Source organism: Trichechus manatus, unplaced genomic scaffold, assembly GCF_000243295.1.
Source record: "Trichechus manatus latirostris isolate Lorelei unplaced genomic scaffold, TriManLat1.0 scaffold00021, whole genome shotgun sequence".
Lineage (NCBI taxonomy): Eukaryota > Metazoa > Chordata > Mammalia > Sirenia > Trichechidae > Trichechus > Trichechus manatus.
This window is the reverse complement of record NW_004443957.1, coordinates 12,471,369-12,488,392: the sequence shown is the minus strand read 5'-3', so window position 1 is coordinate 12,488,392 and position 17,024 is coordinate 12,471,369. Positions and strand designations below refer to the sequence as shown.

General features: G+C 34.7%; 1 protein-coding gene across 6 annotated transcripts in view; it reads left to right on the top strand.

The window, feature by feature from the left end:
• COP1 (COP1 E3 ubiquitin ligase) overlaps positions 1–16,606 on the top strand; it is a 235,295-nt gene extending 218,689 nt beyond the window's left edge. For 5 of the 6 annotated variants that reach the window (XM_023728059.1, XM_023728060.1, XM_023728061.1 and 2 more), the window contains one exon: positions 13,755–14,285. In XM_023728059.1, coding sequence (XP_023583827.1) covers positions 13,755–13,853 — 99 coding nt within the window. In that variant the 3' untranslated portion in view covers positions 13,854–14,285. Of the gene's footprint in view, positions 1–13,754; positions 14,286–16,275 lie in introns of those variants that run through there. The other variant, XM_004372845.2, reaches the window with a different exon arrangement.
• Positions 16,607–17,024: the final 418 nt, after the last annotated feature.

Genomic DNA, 17,024 nt, shown 5'->3' with positions numbered 1-17,024 from the left:
GAATCTCTCCTCGCTCTCTGTTCTCTTTCAGTATTCTTACTCTGTTTGGTGTTCGGCTGAGTTCTTTATCTCTTCATTTGATGTTCTAGGGTTTCAGGATTGTTGATTCTCTGTCTGGCTTAGTTTTTTGGATCTTTGTTGTGGAGGGACGGCGTGGTGCTTCTGCCTAGACCGCCATCTTGCCAGAGTCCCTATTGGGTGATTTTTTAAATTTTCTTCCTAATACTTGTTCTCAGACAAATTTGTGAAATATAGGAGAAACATAGAAAAGTATAAAATATACAGTATAAAGCAGGAGTTGGTAAACTGTGTAGCCTATGGGCCACATCCACCGCCATCTGTTTTTGTAAATAAAGTTTTAGTGGAACATAGCCACTCTAGTTTACATATTGTTTCTGACTGCTTTCCTGCTATAATGTCAGAATTGAGTGGTTGCAACAGAGACCTTATAGCTCGCAAAATCCAAAATACTTACGATCTGGCCCTTTATATATAAAGTTGGCCGTATCCTGGTTTAAAGAATAATTGCATAGCAAACACCCACATAACCACTACCCAAATAAAAGAACAGACCATCACTAATACCCTAGTGTGCCACTCAGTCACATCCCCCTCTTTTCCACCTAGAGGAAGCCATTAATCTGAGTTTTATGATAATCCTTTTTCTTTATAAAATTGTGTGATCTCTGTATGATTGCTAAACAATATAGTTTTGTCTGCTTTTGAACTTTAAGTAAATGGAATCATAGTGTATACACATTCTTCAGTGACTTGCATCTTTTACTATCCATAGTTTATAATAGTATCCATGTTTTATAAACCTGTAGATCATTCTTTTCATTTATGTGTAATAGTCCATGAACATGCCACAATTTATCCATTCTTTTGTTGATGGACATTTAGGTTGTTACCAGATTTGGACCTTTGCAGTCAATGAACATTCTCAAATATGTCTCCCATGCACATGTAAGAGTTTCTGTAATGTGTTTAGCTAGAAGTAGAATTGCTAGTTTATAGGGAATACTTTAGTAGATAATACCAAATCATTTTGCCAAGTACCTTTACCAACTTAAGCTCCTACTTGCAGAGCATATGAGAATTCTACTTGCTCCACATTGTCCTCAGTTGTGATATCAGACATCACTTGATATTGTCAGATATTTTAAGTTTTGACAATCTGATAGGTATGTAATGATATTTCATTGTGGCATTAATTTGCATTTTCGTGATGAATATTGAGTTTTAACATCTTCTCATATGTTTATTGACCATTTGAATTACCTTAATGTGAAGTGCTAGTTCTAGTTTCCTGCCCATTTGCTTTTGGGTTATCTGCCTTTTTTTTTTTTTTTTAACTGATTCATAGAATTTCTTTATATATTGTGTATACTACACCTTTGTTATTTATGTGAGCTGCAGAGATCTTTTCCCAAATTGTGCCACTTTATTTGTAGTGTCTTTTAATTAATAGAACTTTTTTATTTTAATGTAGTCAAATTTATCAGCCTTTTTTTTTTTTATTCTTGAGGAAGTCCTTCCCTGCTCTGAAGATCATAAAAATACTCGAAGGTAATCATCTAAAAAGTTTTATAGTTTTCTTTTCACTTTAAAGTTTAATCTACCTGGAATTGACTTTTGTGTAAGGTATGAGGTAGAGGATCCATTCTTCTTTTTTGTCCCTAAATAGAAGCCCAGTTATTTCACCATCATTATTGAAAAGTCCATTTACTTCCCCACTGAAATGCTAATGATTTCATATACCAAGTGCGTATACGTGTATAGATCTGGTTTTGGCCTCTCTAATCTGTTCCATTGGTCTGTTCTTCCTTCCCTGTAAAATTACCCTTATAATAGCTCTGTAATTGCTCTCTGGCAGAGCAAATCTTTCAACCTTGTTCTTCTTTAAGAGTGATTTGACTATTATTGGCCCTTTGCATTTCCATATAAATTTTAGAATCAGATTGTCGGGTTCCAGCAAAAAGGGATAGAAAAAAAAATCTTTTTAGGACTTCATTTGGAATTGCATTGACTATATATAGATCATGTTGGAGAGAATTGACATTGGGTCAATTTAGTAATCTGATCGATGAATATGGTTCATCTTTTCATTTTTTTAAAGATGTTTCTTAAATGTGTCACCATAATATTTTATAATTTTATCCATAGAAGTAAATCATTCATTGGATTTATTACTGCATGTTATTATTTCATTGTATTTATTACTAAGTATTTGATTTTTATGCTTTTATAAATCTTTTTAAAAATTTCATTTTCTGATTGTTGTTGATATTTATAAATACAGTTGATATTTTTATATAGTGATATTTCAATCCAGCAGTCTTGCTAAACTCTTATTAATTTTAATTGTTGATTTCTACATTATTTGAATTTTTTATGCACACAGTAATATGATCCACAAATAGTGAAAGTTTAATGTCTACCTTTCTAATTCTTGCACCTTTTAAATTTTATTCATCTTCCCCTATTCTGATGACCAGGACCTTTAGTATAATGTTAAAAAGAAGTGATGATATCTGGCATTCTTACCTTGTTCCTCACCAAAGCTAAAGCTTTGAATATGTTGCTATTAAGTATGACATCTACTGTAGGATTTTTATAGGTACCCTTCCTAGGAAATTTTCTCATTCTCAGCTTACTGAGAGTTCTTATCATAAATGAATGCTGAAGTCTGTTGTTGCTTTCTTTTGTATTTATTGAAGATAATGTAATAGTTAACTTTTAAATATTGATGGTAGATAAAATTAATTGGTTTTTTCCTAATTGCAAGGAGTTAGCCGAACTGCAAAGTCTGAGGACAGTCTCCGTACAGACTGCCTTCACTTCTGACACCAATTGCAAGTTTGGGGAAAAGGGGTTCCTAAAACCACCCTCAGGTTCAGTAATTTGCTAGAAGCATTCACAGAACTCACTGGAAGCTATTAAACTCATGGTTTATTACAGGGAAAGGATGCAGGTTAAATTTAGCCAAAGGAAGAGACACATTAGGCAGAGTCTGGGAGGGGTCCAAATGAGTTGCTTCTGGTCATCCTCTCCCTATGGAGTCATGGATGACATTCCCTACATCCTTGGTTGGCAAACCTCTGTACATACTGTCACACACCGTGCCAGTATGTACAGAGGTTTGCCAACCATGAAGCTCACCTGAGCTTTTGATGTCCAGAGATCTTATTGAGGCTTGATCACATACTGCCCATATGGCTCCAGCTCCTCCCAGAGATTGGGCTAATACCTTTAGTCATCACTTCCTGCAGAAGTCAGAACTGATACTGTGTGGCCCAAAGCCCCCATCATAAATCACATTGTTAGACTGACCTGTGCTGAAGGCTCTCAGGCAAACAAAGATACTCATGTCAGACAGGACATTCCAGGGGAAGTGGAGGGGGAAAGATTTTTATCACGGTGAAGTAGCAAGGCTTACACATAAAACAATCTTTATTTTATACTGAGGAAAGGGGGGCGACAAAAATATTTACCTTTCTCTTTGATAATTAAGTGCTGTATTCTTTAAAAAAAAAAAAAGTTTAGCTTCATAACTAAAAATGCCCCTCCATTGTGTCGAATGGCTACAAAGATCTTCTAAATAGATATAAAGGGCTTATATATTATGTTGAGAAATCAGAAAATGTTTAAATCATGAATAATGATTTATGATGGTCAGTATTGGATTTAAGGTGAACTTATACATATATGCCTGTGTGTGTTTTATCTCTTTAATATCGATGTTATGGAAGTATAATATACATAAATGTAAAACACACACATTTTAAGTGCATTGGTTCAGTGTGAATTCTGACAAATGTATACACCAGTGTAACTATCACCCCAACTCAGATAGAAAACGTTTCTATCACCCAAAAGTTTCCTCATGTCACTTTGTAGTCAGTATCCTCTGCCCCTACTCCAGGGTACTAACGATCTGCTTTCTGTCACCATAGATTAGTTTTGCCTGTTCTAGAATTTCATATAATAGAAATCATACAATATGTTGTTTCTTGTGTCTTGCTGCTTTTGTTCAGCCTAGCATTTTTGAAATTCATCCATGTTATTGCATATATCTGTAGTTTTTTATTGCTGAGTTGTATTCCATTGTATCATTATAGCACAATTTATCCATCCAGTTACCAATTTTTGACATTAAGTTTCTTTTCACTTTTGAACTATCATGAATAAACTTGCTACAAACATTTATAAACAAGTATTTGTGTGAATATATGTTACCATTTCTCTTGGATAAATTTCACCTAGGAGTAGAATGCCTAGATCTCAGGGTTGGGATGTGTTTAACTATATAAGAAACTGCCAAATATTTTTTCCAAAATGGTTATATTATTTTACACTCCTGCCAGCATTCTAGAAGTCCCTGGGTGACACACACAGTTAAGTGCTTGACTCCTAGCTGAAAGGTTGATGGTTTGAACCCACCCAGAGAAGCCTTGGAAGACAGGCCTGGAGATCTGCTTCCAAAAGGTCCCAGCCTTGAAAATCTTATGGAACAGTTCTACTCTGCATACAGGGGGTCTCCATGAGTCGGAATCAATTCAATGGTAACTAACAACAACAACAGCCATCATCCTAAGATTGTTCCACTTGTTCCATATCCTTACCAACACTTGATATTGTCAGTCTTTTTAAGTTTAGCTATCCTAGGTGGTGTGAGTGGTATTTTTAAATTTTGATGAAGTCCAATTTATCAGGTTTTTTTCTTTTATAGTTCATGCTTTCTGTGTTATAAGAAATCTTAGCCTACCTAAAGATCACAAAGATTTTCTCCTGTTCTTTTTTCAAAGAAATTTTATGGTTTTAGCTTTTACATTTATATCTTTGATCCATTTTGAGTTAAGTTTTGAGTAATGTGATGTAAGGATAGAGGGGTGTGTGTGTGTGTGTGTGTGTGTGTGTGTATAAATATATACACACACACATATCTCCAGTTGTTTCAGTGCCATCTTTAAAAATACTGTCCTCTTACTATCCAACTTTTTAAAAGTTAGTGGATCATGTATGGATCTATATCTGAGCTTCCTATTCTGTTATTGTTTTATATGTCTATCCATATAATAACACACTCTCTTGTTACTGAACTTTTATAGTAGGTCTTCAAATCATGTAGTGTAAGTCCTCCAGTTTTGTTTTTCTATTTCAAAACTGTTTTGACTATTCTAATTCCTTTATGTTTCCATTTAAATTTCAGAATTAACCCGTCAATTTATAGTAAAAAGCCTGCTGGGATTTTGATTGGGATTGTGTTTAGTCAATAAGTAATTTAGGGAAGAACTGACATCTTAACCATTTTGAGTCTTATGGTCCATGAACATGGTATACCTGTCTATTTAGGTGTTCTGTATTTATCTCTCAGCATTGTTTTATAATTTTCAGTGTGCAGGTCTTACATATATTTTAAGTTTGTCCCAAAACATTTCATGTTTTTTGATGTGATCATAAATTATACTTTTAAAACCGCTATTTGATAATTATTCATGGTGTATTTATAGAAATAAATTGATTTTGGTGTAATGACCATTGTATCTTGCAACCTTGCTGAATTTTATTAGTTGTAGTAGCTTTTTGAAGATTTATTAGGAATTTTACATAGGCAATCATGTTATTTGTGAATAAAGACATTTTACTTCCTCCTTCTGATCTGTATGCTTTTTCTTCCTTTTTTTCTTTTTTGACTTTTTGCACTGGGTAGGACCTTTAACACGGTGTTGAATAGAAGTGGTAAGAGCAAGCATCATTGCCTTGTCCCTGATCTGAGGGAAAAAGGGTTCAACATTTCACCATTAATTATAATGATGGAAATTTTTCATAGGTATTTCTTATTACCTTGAGGAAGTTTCCTTCTATTTTTAGCTGCCTAAGAGTTTTTATCATGAATGGATTTTGAATTTTGTTAAATGCATTTTCTGTGTCATTTGTGATCATGTGGTTTTTCTCTTATTCTGTTTATATATATATGGCTCGGTTTATTTACTGGTATTTTGTTAAAGGTTTTTGCATGTGTTTATAAAGGCAATTGGTCTGTAATTTTCTTTTTTAATAATGTTTTTCTCTGGATTTGTTTGACTCATAAAATGAGTTTTGAAATGCTTCTTCCGCTTCTGTTTTCTGGCTTTGTATTTCTTTTGTCATATTTGGGGGTTTACATCTTTCATAGAATGTGTTTCATTTTAGTTGTCAATTTTATTGTCATAAAATTGTTCATAATAATCCCTTATTATCCTTTTAAATACCCTTTTATTCATTTCCAGTTGTTAACTAACATTTTGTCTTTTTTATTAGTCTACATAGAGATTACTCAGTTTTACTGATTTTTTTTTTTAAAGAACTAGCTTTTGGTTTTAATCATTTTTATCTGTTCTTTTATTGATTTCTGCTCTTTTTTACTATCACCTCTGTACTTATGTTGCATGTAATTTGCTCTTTTTTTCCTGGGTTCTTAAGGTGGAAGTCATTGATGTTAATGCACAATCATCATAATGCATTACTGATGTTAAACTTATCTATTTTACTATGATAAGCATTTAAAGCTGTAAGTTTTCATCAAGAACTGTTTTAGCTGTATTATACAACTGTTGATATATTGTATTTTAATATCTTTTAGTTCCAAATAATCTCTCATTTCCCTAGTGAATTCTTATTTGACCCCAGGGTTATTTAAAAGTGTATTTTTAAATTTCCAAATATTTGGGAAGTGTTTTTCAGACACCTTTTTGTTATTGCTTTCTACTTTAATGCTGTTTGGTCACAGAGCATACTTGGTGTAATTTCAGTCCTTTAAGTTTATTGAGATTTGTTTTTTAGTCTCATACGTGGTCTGTCTGATTGAATATTTCGCATACAGTTGAAAATAATGTGTATTTTGCCATTTAAGTAAAATGTTCTGTAAATATTAATTAGCTCAATTTGGTTTTGATAGTTTTATTCAAGTCTTTTATATCTTTTTTGATTTTCTGTCTACTTACTCTTTGAATTATTGAGAGACAACTGTTGAAATATCCAACCATAAATGTGGATTTATCTATTGTTCCACTTAGTTCTATCAGTTTTTGCTTAATGTATTTTGAAGCTCTATTATTAAATATGCATGCATAGGATTTTTTTTAACAAGTTTACCGTTATTTAATTATGAAATGTTCCTCTTTATCCTTGATCATATTCCTTTTCCTGAAGCTTTTTCTGATATTAATATAGCCAGCCATTCCAGCTTTCTTACGATTAATGTTTGCATGGTGTATCTTTTTCCAGCCTTTTACTTTTTGTCTGTGTTTTTTTATATTTAAAGTATGTTTCTTATGAACAGCATGTAGTTGAGTCTACATTTTTTATCCTATCTTATAATCTCTGGCTTTTAATTGTAATATTTAGGCCATTTACATTTAATTATGGTTGAGTTTAAGTCTATCATTCTTGCTATTTGTTTTCTGTTTGTCGTTTTTTATGTATTCTCATATTTCTCATTTCCATTCTTTTTTTATTATTTTTAGAATTCATTTTATTTCCTTTACTAGTTTGTTAGCTATACCTGTTTTATTTTTTATTGGTTTCTCTAAGGTTTATAATACTCATGCTTAACTTATCACAGTCCGTCTTTAAGTTTTATTATATCACTACGTATAATGTAAGAACCTTGCAACAATATACTTCTGTTTTTCCCTTTTATCCTTTGCGCTTTTGTTGTCATATATTTCACTTTTATTTATGTTATAATTGCCATAATGTATTCTTATTTTTGCTTTAGGCAGTTATCTGTTAAAAAATTAAAAAATAAGAAAGCAAATATTTAACCATTTCCAGTTCTCTTCGTTCTTTTGTCTAGATCTGAGTTTTCATGTGGCATAGTTTTCCATCAGCCTGAAGAGCCTCCTTTAACATTGTTTGCAATGACAAGTCATAGAACTTGTTTCTCTGTATATAATGCCTTTTTTCTTCTCTGGCTACTTCTAAGATGTTTTTCTTTATTACTGGCTTTCAACAGATTGTGTCTTGATAGGGTATTGTGTTTTGTTTGTTTATCTTGTGTTTTTTGTTTTTTCTCCTTGGGAGTTTTTAAGCTTCATAGATTTGTGGGTTTATAGTTTTGAAATTTGAGAAAATTTTAGCCTTAGGTCTTTATATTTGTTTTTCTGCCCTTCTCCTCTATTTAGAATTCCAGTTATATGTACGTGAGATCACATATTGTCCTACAGTCACTAAAATTCTCGTTTTTTTTTCCCCCAGCCTTTTTCCCTTCTTTACTTCAGTTTGAATTCTTCCCTGTCTTGTCGAGTTTACTCGTGTTTTCTTCTCCACTGTCTCATCCACTGTTAAGCCCATCCAATGGATTTTTCATTTCAGATACTGTACTTTTAAGGTGGAGAAGTTTCATTTGGTTCTTTTATGTCTTCCTTTTTTTCTCTCATTAAGTTCATTGTTTCTTTTAAATCCTTGAACGTAATTAGAATACCTCCTCTAAAAGTCTTTGTTTGCTATTTCTGTTATTTTTGTCATTTCTGGGTCTGTTTATATTTACTGATTCTTCCCCCCGCCCCCACCTGGTTAGAGGTCACATGCTTTGCCTCTTGAATCCTGTACACTGTGAATGCTTCACTGTTGAATGTCTAGATTGTGTTGAATTCTTTTAAGACTGTTCAAGTTTGTTTTGGCAAAAAGTTAAGTTTTACAGATAAACTTGATTCTTTTGATACTTTCTTTTGAGCTTTATTAATTGTGAATCCAAAGTAACAGTCCTCAATGTTTTTCTGTAAAAAACTAGGTAGCAAATATTTTAGGCTTTGTAGGCTATATGGTCTCTGTTGCAGCTCCTCAATTCTACCAGTGCAATGCAAAAGCAACCATAGACAGTATGTAAGCAAATGACCATGGCTATGTTGCCATACAGCTTAAATCCAAAATACAAGCAGTAGGCCAGATTTGGCCCATAGGCCATAGTTTTCCAACCTCTAGTCTAAAGAGTCATTTACTTTAAGACTAGTTTAGCCTTCCTAAGGTATGATCTTCTGGGGACTCTATTATATGCCCCAAATGTTCAGTGAGGTCTCTTCACTCTGGTTAAAACTCAAATATCTCTTAGCTCTTTGTGAACTCTGGGATTTGATAATCTTACAGGTTCTCAATAATTGTGTTTTCCCCATTCTTATTTGCCCAGCCTTGAGTAGTTTTACCCTATCCGTGAGCAGCTTATTATTCGGACATAGACTCAAGGGGACCGCTCTGCACATTTCCAGAACTTTATGTAGCTTTTTCCTCTGTGTTACTTTGCCCTGCAAATTCTAGCTATACTGCAGATACCCTGAGCTTCAGTTTCTCTCCTCAACTCAGTGAATCTGCTGTGTTCTGTTTAGATTCCTCTATACTTTGTTTGAATTCCTCTTCCCAAGTCTGTGGTCCAGAAATTGTCTCTGAGCAGAAAGGCAGGGCAGTTCTAAGAATTATCTCATTTGTTTCCCTTCTGTTAGGGATTACAGTCCTGTACTGTCTGTTGTCCAGTGATGTTTTATATATTGTTCAGTTTTCTGTTTGTTTATAGTAGAAGAGCAAGTCTAGTACCATTTACTCTGCCATGGCCAGAAATGGAAGTTGTTTGTTTTTTATATATGTTTACACCTATAGTAAGGTTAATTGCATTTAAAATCAATTACACGTGTCTAGAAATAAATCCTCCAGTTAGAGAGTAAGCAAGTAATTGTTACTTCTTGCTCACAATTTTAAAGCATTATATATTAAAAAAAAGTTGCCAAGTTGATTCCTACTCCTGGTGACCCTATGTGTGTCAGAATAGAACTGTGCTCCATACTGTTTTTAAGACTGCAACCTTTTAGAAGGAGATCGCCAGGCCTTTCATCCAAGGTACCTGGGTAGATTTCATCTGGATAGATTTGAACTGCCAACCTTTTGGTTAATACTTGAGCGCTTAACTGTTTCTGCCACTCCATATTACGTATAATGACTCTTATATTAGCAAACTAATAAAGAGAAAAATGTTGCAGCAGATGCCACTATTTTGTTTTAGTATAAGTTAGTATAGTATCACTGGCTTAATAAGTGAGTTGCTGTATGTTTGTGTATATGTCTTCTATTTTTGTAAGAGACTTGCCATTAATTTTTCCACTGTTTTTTCTTAATCTTTTCAAATTAAGAACAAAACAGTGTATAAGCTATTCGCTTAGCCTGGAGGAGAGTTGTACAGCAAAATCCAGTTTTCAAGAAAGAGGGAGAAAATAATGAGAATTACTGATCGGCATTTTCATTTTATTTAGCAAGTAAAAATAACCCATTGAACCAAAATCTATTTACATTAGGATTCTGGCAGACTACAGCTATAGCTAGGAATTACCAGTCATTCAAAATGCAAACAAGAATCATTCAAAACCTACAGTAATAACCTTGTACATATCATTTCCAGATAGCTATGCTACAAGTAAAATATCTCTTTTTTTTCTTTTGCATGCAAAAATTAATATATCTTAAGCTAATATCTGGCCGTCTAAAAGATGATTTAATCCTAAATCATTTTTTTGTAAGTATATGATCTTTGATAGGAGGAAGAACAATGTGAAGCTTTTTTTTTTTTCCTGTTGTTTCTTGCTTTGAATAGTTTGAGTGTTTCTGATAATTCTGAGGACATATTGTCAACTGTGTGTAAGTCCCAAAAGACAACTAGAACTGGACAGTTGCTTCATGTGGTGGCTTGTTTATAAATGGGGCTATCTGTCTTCATAGGAAAAGGTGTTAACAGTTTATCACAGTCTGGTGGCATCTGATATCAACCATTAAGGCCACAGTAGTCCAGAAGTTACAAAAAGACAGTGTTTATTCATGCTAGATAGTTAACCAGATATTTTTTCTGCTTTGATTTAGTGTGGTAATCCTACAGACTTCAAACCCTCTTGTGTGATGATCTAGCTAGATTTATTTATATGGAGCCTAAATGTTCAACATTACCATGTTGCAACAATGCTGCATTTTAAAGGTTTCCAGTTCCAACTCAGGCCTAGATTTTCTTAAAAGTGTCATACCATCTGATAATATACCATATTTTTCTAAGCTTTTTTCCCACCAGGAATCAGAAGGTTAAATTATGTAAGTCATAATTTCTATAGCTGGCAGAAGTCCCTCCTCCCCACCCCCGGAGTGAGTCTTCATCTCCACCAGGTTTTTCTCCCTTCCTTCTTTATGTTTAAAAGATGACTAGAATGACTTTGAATTATGGTGTTCATGAAGAATATCGAATATACCATAGACTGCCAAAAGAATGAACAAATCTGTCTTGGAAGAAGTACAGCCAGAATGCTCTTTGGAAGCAAGGATGACGAGACTTCATCTCACATACTTTGAACATGTTGTCAGGAAGGATCAGTCACTGGAGAAGGACATCATGCTTGGTAAAGCAGAAGGTCAGCGGAAAAGAGGAAGACCCTCAACGAGATGGATTGACACAGTGGCTGCAACAATGGCTCAAGCATAACAACAGTCATGAGGATGGTGCAGGACCGGGCAGTGTTTTGTTCTCTTTACATAGGGTCACTATGAGTTGGAACAGACTTGACAGCACCTAACAAAAACAACAGAACCATAATGGCAGAAAGAGATGGAAGACTTTGGGCAATAAATTTTTCATTGTCTTAACATTGTATGTTCCCATAGCAGAGAGTAATTCTTGATGCCCACAGCATTTAGTGATAGTGGCTCCTGGCAGTAGCTTTCTTAGAGATTGGAATATTTCCTCAAACAGCAATTAGATTGATCAGTAATATTTTCAGCTTCATTTCAGGACAGTGTTCACAGGAGAATAATTTTTGTGTCCTCTAGTAGCAGTTTTGATACCACACACCTTTTCTAAAGAGCTACCGTATTTTTACGTGGATAACAGGCCTTCTAGGTTTGTTTGCCAAGCACGTCCTCCCTCCATGAGGTATAGTCATAAGAATGCCATGCTAATTTTTTACAGCAACATGTAAAAAACACTGGCACAGCAGTGCTTATGAAAATACCTCGCGGGCGGAGAGTACAGTTGGCAAACAAATGTAGAAGGCACTTGTCATTTGCATAAAAATACAGTAGCTTAAAGTTCTTGCTAGAAAGAAATCCATATTGCATCACACAGTGCCTCTTTTTGCTGTTTTCTGAGGAGTTCTGCCTCTTTACCCACTCAGGGTAAGTTATCTTACTCCATAAGGATACCCATCGCCAACTCCAAGCACTTTCTGAACTCAGGTAACTAAAGAGTATATAAATCTGAAATTGATCTTCCTGCTATCCTCACCCGGACCTTCCACACAATATGGAAGCACTGATTCTGTGCACATTAAGTCCCAAAAGTAGCCCATAACTTGCCAAAGTGGATATTTAAATTCACACTAATAATGAATACTATATTACCTGGCTTCCTGATTGTAAGAGCATATGTACTGATTTAAGGGAAAAAGATCAACAATTCCCATGCTAACGTGCGGGGTGGAGCCGGGGGGTACATACCTGTATTCCTTCTTGATACAACTGTGACCTGTGCTGCTGTCGCCACTGATTACCTCCAAGGAATTTTTTGATCCCCTAGACAATTTAGGAATAGTGAAAGAAATTATTTATTCTTACATCAGTACTAACAAGGCGAGCATTTTTTTAAAAAATGACTTTACTAGAAATCAAAGGGAAAATTAAAAAATAGAATATATGAATTTGAAAACCAGAGATTCCTTATGTCAAGGTTACTACAGTTTAGCTTAACTTGGCTGTAGTAACTTGTCCAGCACACAGGCCAGGAGTTTTCTTTCTATTTTTGTCATGAAGCCTGAAAGATATTCAGGCTGATCCTATCCTTCAGTGAGGTTTGGCCACTTTGTTTCTCGTAGCTATCATTTGGACTTGGTCTTTCCATCAGTCATGTTGCCTCTGTGGCAGTTTTGAGCCTATTCACCTTCTCTTAGTTGCCTACCCTGGAAAGCAAAAGACCTATATATATATACTTCCGACCTCCAGAGCCCTATTAGACCCCGTTTCCAACCGGAGACATGTCCCAATTCTTCCTACTTTCTGAGATTCTCTGGTGCACTCATTCTTGTCCATTCCTTTTCCCACCCTCACTACTCTACAGAGAAATAGTTTTTTCCTAAGTCTTAAAATATAAAAAATACTTTACACGCACATTCTTTTTCAAATAATCACCAAAGTTATTAAAAATGCAAATGCTGAGTGAGAGAAAAATTAAAGAGAAAGCCTTCCCTTTCCCAGGTGAGTTTTCCCATTCTCTTGTTTTTCTAATACCAATTGGCTATCCATAGAGATTTGTGCCAAAGATATTGGCCACATTTCCATCTATTAATGGTGTTTTTATGGAAGAAAATGAATGAAGAAGGAGTTTTCTGGGGAAAGGATTGCTCACTTTGTTTTTCTTGAGTTATTTTTATTTGTGTTTTATTTCAGTCTTTATTTCTCTTGTCTTTCCTTCTGTTGGCAATCTGTTTCCCCCCTCCTCCCTTTTTTTCTTTACATTTGAAAGTTTCCTACTCTGCTTCCAACTATGTATTTTTTTAATTAAAACTTAATCCTCAAAATATGAGTGTTTTGCTTTTAAAACTCATAGCTAAAAACATGTTAAAAGTTGGTTTTCCATTTTAGATTCTATTGGTGTTTTAGGGTGAAGTGAAGAAAGAAGGATGACGAAGATATTCTTCTGTTGGACTGCCCTCCAGAAAATCTTTCTCTATAGTTTAAAAGTTCTTGTTCTTTTCTAGGAGTCCAATGTGCTGATTGCTGCTAACAGTCAGGGTACAATTAAGGTAAGTTGTTTCATGCGTCTCCATTTTAAACTCAGATCTGTTTTTAGACTATAACAGGATCATGGACATTTACAGTTGTGCTAAGCCTTAGAAATCATTCCAAATTATGGGTCTCTGTTTCCTTGGAAATGGTTTGATTGAAAGGAAGAAGAATAGGAGCTTACAGCTGTGGAGAAGATGATAGTATCTGTTAGAAGTTTGTATGGATGCTGAATGAAATGATAGATGGTCAGACTGAAAAACAGGTAAAGACTATTGAGTATTTACCGTGGGCCAAGCACTGTTAAGCCTCTGCTAGGCCAGTGCAGCTACCTCCCAGTGCATTCACTGGACGAGGTCCAAGATAGAGCAGGAGATGCTTAGACAATCACCAGATTTAGCATAGTGGTTAAGAACTACGGCTGCTAACCAAAAGGTCAGCAGTTTGAATCTACCAGGTGCTCCTTGGAAACCCTATGGGGCAGTTCTACTCTGTCGTATAGGGTCCTTATGAGTCGGAATCGATTCGATGGCAACGGGTTTTTTTTTTTTTTTTTTTGTACTTTCATTTGAGCAGTGGTTAAGAGCTCAGCTGCTAACCAAAAGGTCAGCAGTTCAAATCCAACAGCCGCTTCTTAGAAACCCTATGGGACAGTTCTACTCTGTCCTGTAGGGTTGCTATGAGTCGGAATCAACTCGACGGCAGTGAGTTTGATGTTTCTTTGTTTTATTCCTATTTCACTCTTCTCTCCTTCATCTTTCTCTTCCTTCTCTTTCCTGACAAATGGATTTTTTCCTTAGTTGCCCAAACTTTTTTTAAGTATTTAATATTGTAGGGTTCAATTGAAAATTGATTGATTATGTGATCATGCCATTATTATATTCTGAAAACATGACTATCCCTTGGCATACAGTCTCAGTCACAAATTCATACATAATTTTCCATGTAATTTTTTTTGTAGTCAGAACCTCAAGGAAGTAAAGTTTTTTTTTATAAATATACCGTTGGATATTTAACAATTGAACAAATAAATCCTTAGCTAAGCAGTGAAGTTTCTAAACAAAACACCATTTGGAGTAGGTTTATAGTACATTGGTTCAACTAGCACTTATCTTATTCTGAGGGTACTTGTTCTTTTCACCTATTCTCTGCTGGTATGGAAGTATCAGGAAGTCTTTTTTATTCATTTTTTTCCCCTGCCACTTGGCAATCATCTTGACATGACTTCCTTCATCCCTTACTCCTTCGTAAGAGGAGAATGACCCAGCACCAAAGGAGCAAATCCAAGCCTAACACATTGTGCTATGGAGATGAAATAAACTCAAAGAAAAGAACTACACTGTTAGCTGTTTAAATTAATTTACATGATAGCCTCCTTGTTTATGCAGTTAGTTTCTTTGTTTGGAAAGTCCTATTAGAGAACCATGGACAGCGTAAATGAGAGCCAGACTTTTAAATTGATCAATGTTTTTATGTTCTGGAAGCCTCAAGGAAGATGATAGAAAGGTCTTGGAATCTCTGTTTTAAGTAGCTTTCTATAGTCTCTGAGTCTCTATCTTATTCTCTTGGCAAGGCATGTATTAAAAAAATGCACCTTATTCTTCAAATTTTGCCTCTGAGGCTATTGGGGTTGCTAGCGTTTCTGCAGTAGCGCAAAACTACATATGTACTCGTAAATTCTGACTGACAAATCTTAAGATTTTGTTCAGTAGCATTGGCCTCTACATTGGCCTGCTTGCCAAATATAAAGACAAAAGATATTATGGAAGTACAGGGGTAAGTCAAGCCTTAGCAGAGTAGGAGAGGAAAGTTTTGCACCTTTAGATCTAAACGGAGAATTTGCAGCCTCTGTCTACCACATTCATTTTTGACAGTGTTTTGTAATTGTCGTTATATGTTCTCAATATCCCTTCTTAGCTACATCTTTTTCTGTATTATTGTTTTTTCTTAGTCCCATTTTTAGTTTTAGCAATATCATAACTTCCTTATGTGATTAGTTACTACTTTAACTCTAAAAACTAGCAAAACATTATGACACCAGATGATTGACTAGAAAATGGATTAAGCAGTAGGAAAAGACAAGATTTTAGGGCCCACAGACCTTGATCACTATAAACAGTGGTTCTCAGTAGAAGAAATAGATTAAAATCCTAAACAATAATGCTTAAAATTTTCTTGGAATGCCAACATATATTTTAAAAATGTTACACCCAGCATCAGCCAGTTTATTTATCCATATGTTTTATGTAATGTGCCTGGAAGGCTCCCTAGTTAACTGTGGAGATAACTAATCTGAAAGAATTCATGCAACCATTAAATTGAAGGTAAGAAAGGATTAACATCCGGTTCCTTCAAATTTGTTGGCATTTTACCAGTTAGGAAAAGTTTTCTTAGTTTGGTTCTCCACTGATAAATATAGTGAAGATTCATTAAACTCTTTCTGTATTTTAAAACTATTTTATTAAGCTGACCCCCCCCCCTTTTTTTTCCAATTAGGTGCTGGAGTTGGTATGAAGGGTTTACTCAAGTCAGATTGTACTTGATCCTGCTGAAATACATCTGCAGCTGACAATGAGAGAATGTGATGTCTCTTCCCCAAAGTCATCATGGGTTTTGGTTTTGTTTTGAGTATTTTTTTCTTTTTCTTTTTTTCTGCCTTTATGACCTTTGGAACATTGGGACTACCCAGTGAACTCTCCGCCATCAATGTAACTCCATGGACTTTGCTGCTGTTGGTGGTGTGGTTATCTAATTTTTGTGATAGGGAAACAAATTCTTTTGAATAAAAATAACAAAAAATAATAAAAGTTTATTGAGCCACAGCTGAGCTGGAAAAGTTTTTGTCAAATGTGGTGAAAGATATTCTTTTCAAGAAATAGCACCCATAAGCTATAGAGTAATGTACCAGTGAATAATTTGTAAAGTCCATTGTTTCCCAAACTCCTTGGAATTATGAATATCCACATAAAATATAAAGTATATGAATTCCTTCCAGTGAATTTAATGTTTAAAGAAGATAGAAAGATTAATAAATTTACCTTAAGATTTCCTTTCTTCATTCTCTGAACAGATTTCTATCATCACCGAGTACCGTATTCCCTAGTCTCTCTGGATCTGGCCAAAGATCTAAAATTTTGACCTGTTGAGACCACATTCAAACAGAAGAGGAATTAATTCCAGTCTCTGTGACAGGCCACCTCTATCTTTGCCTTTGAAATGTCACATGTACATACCACAAATCCTAA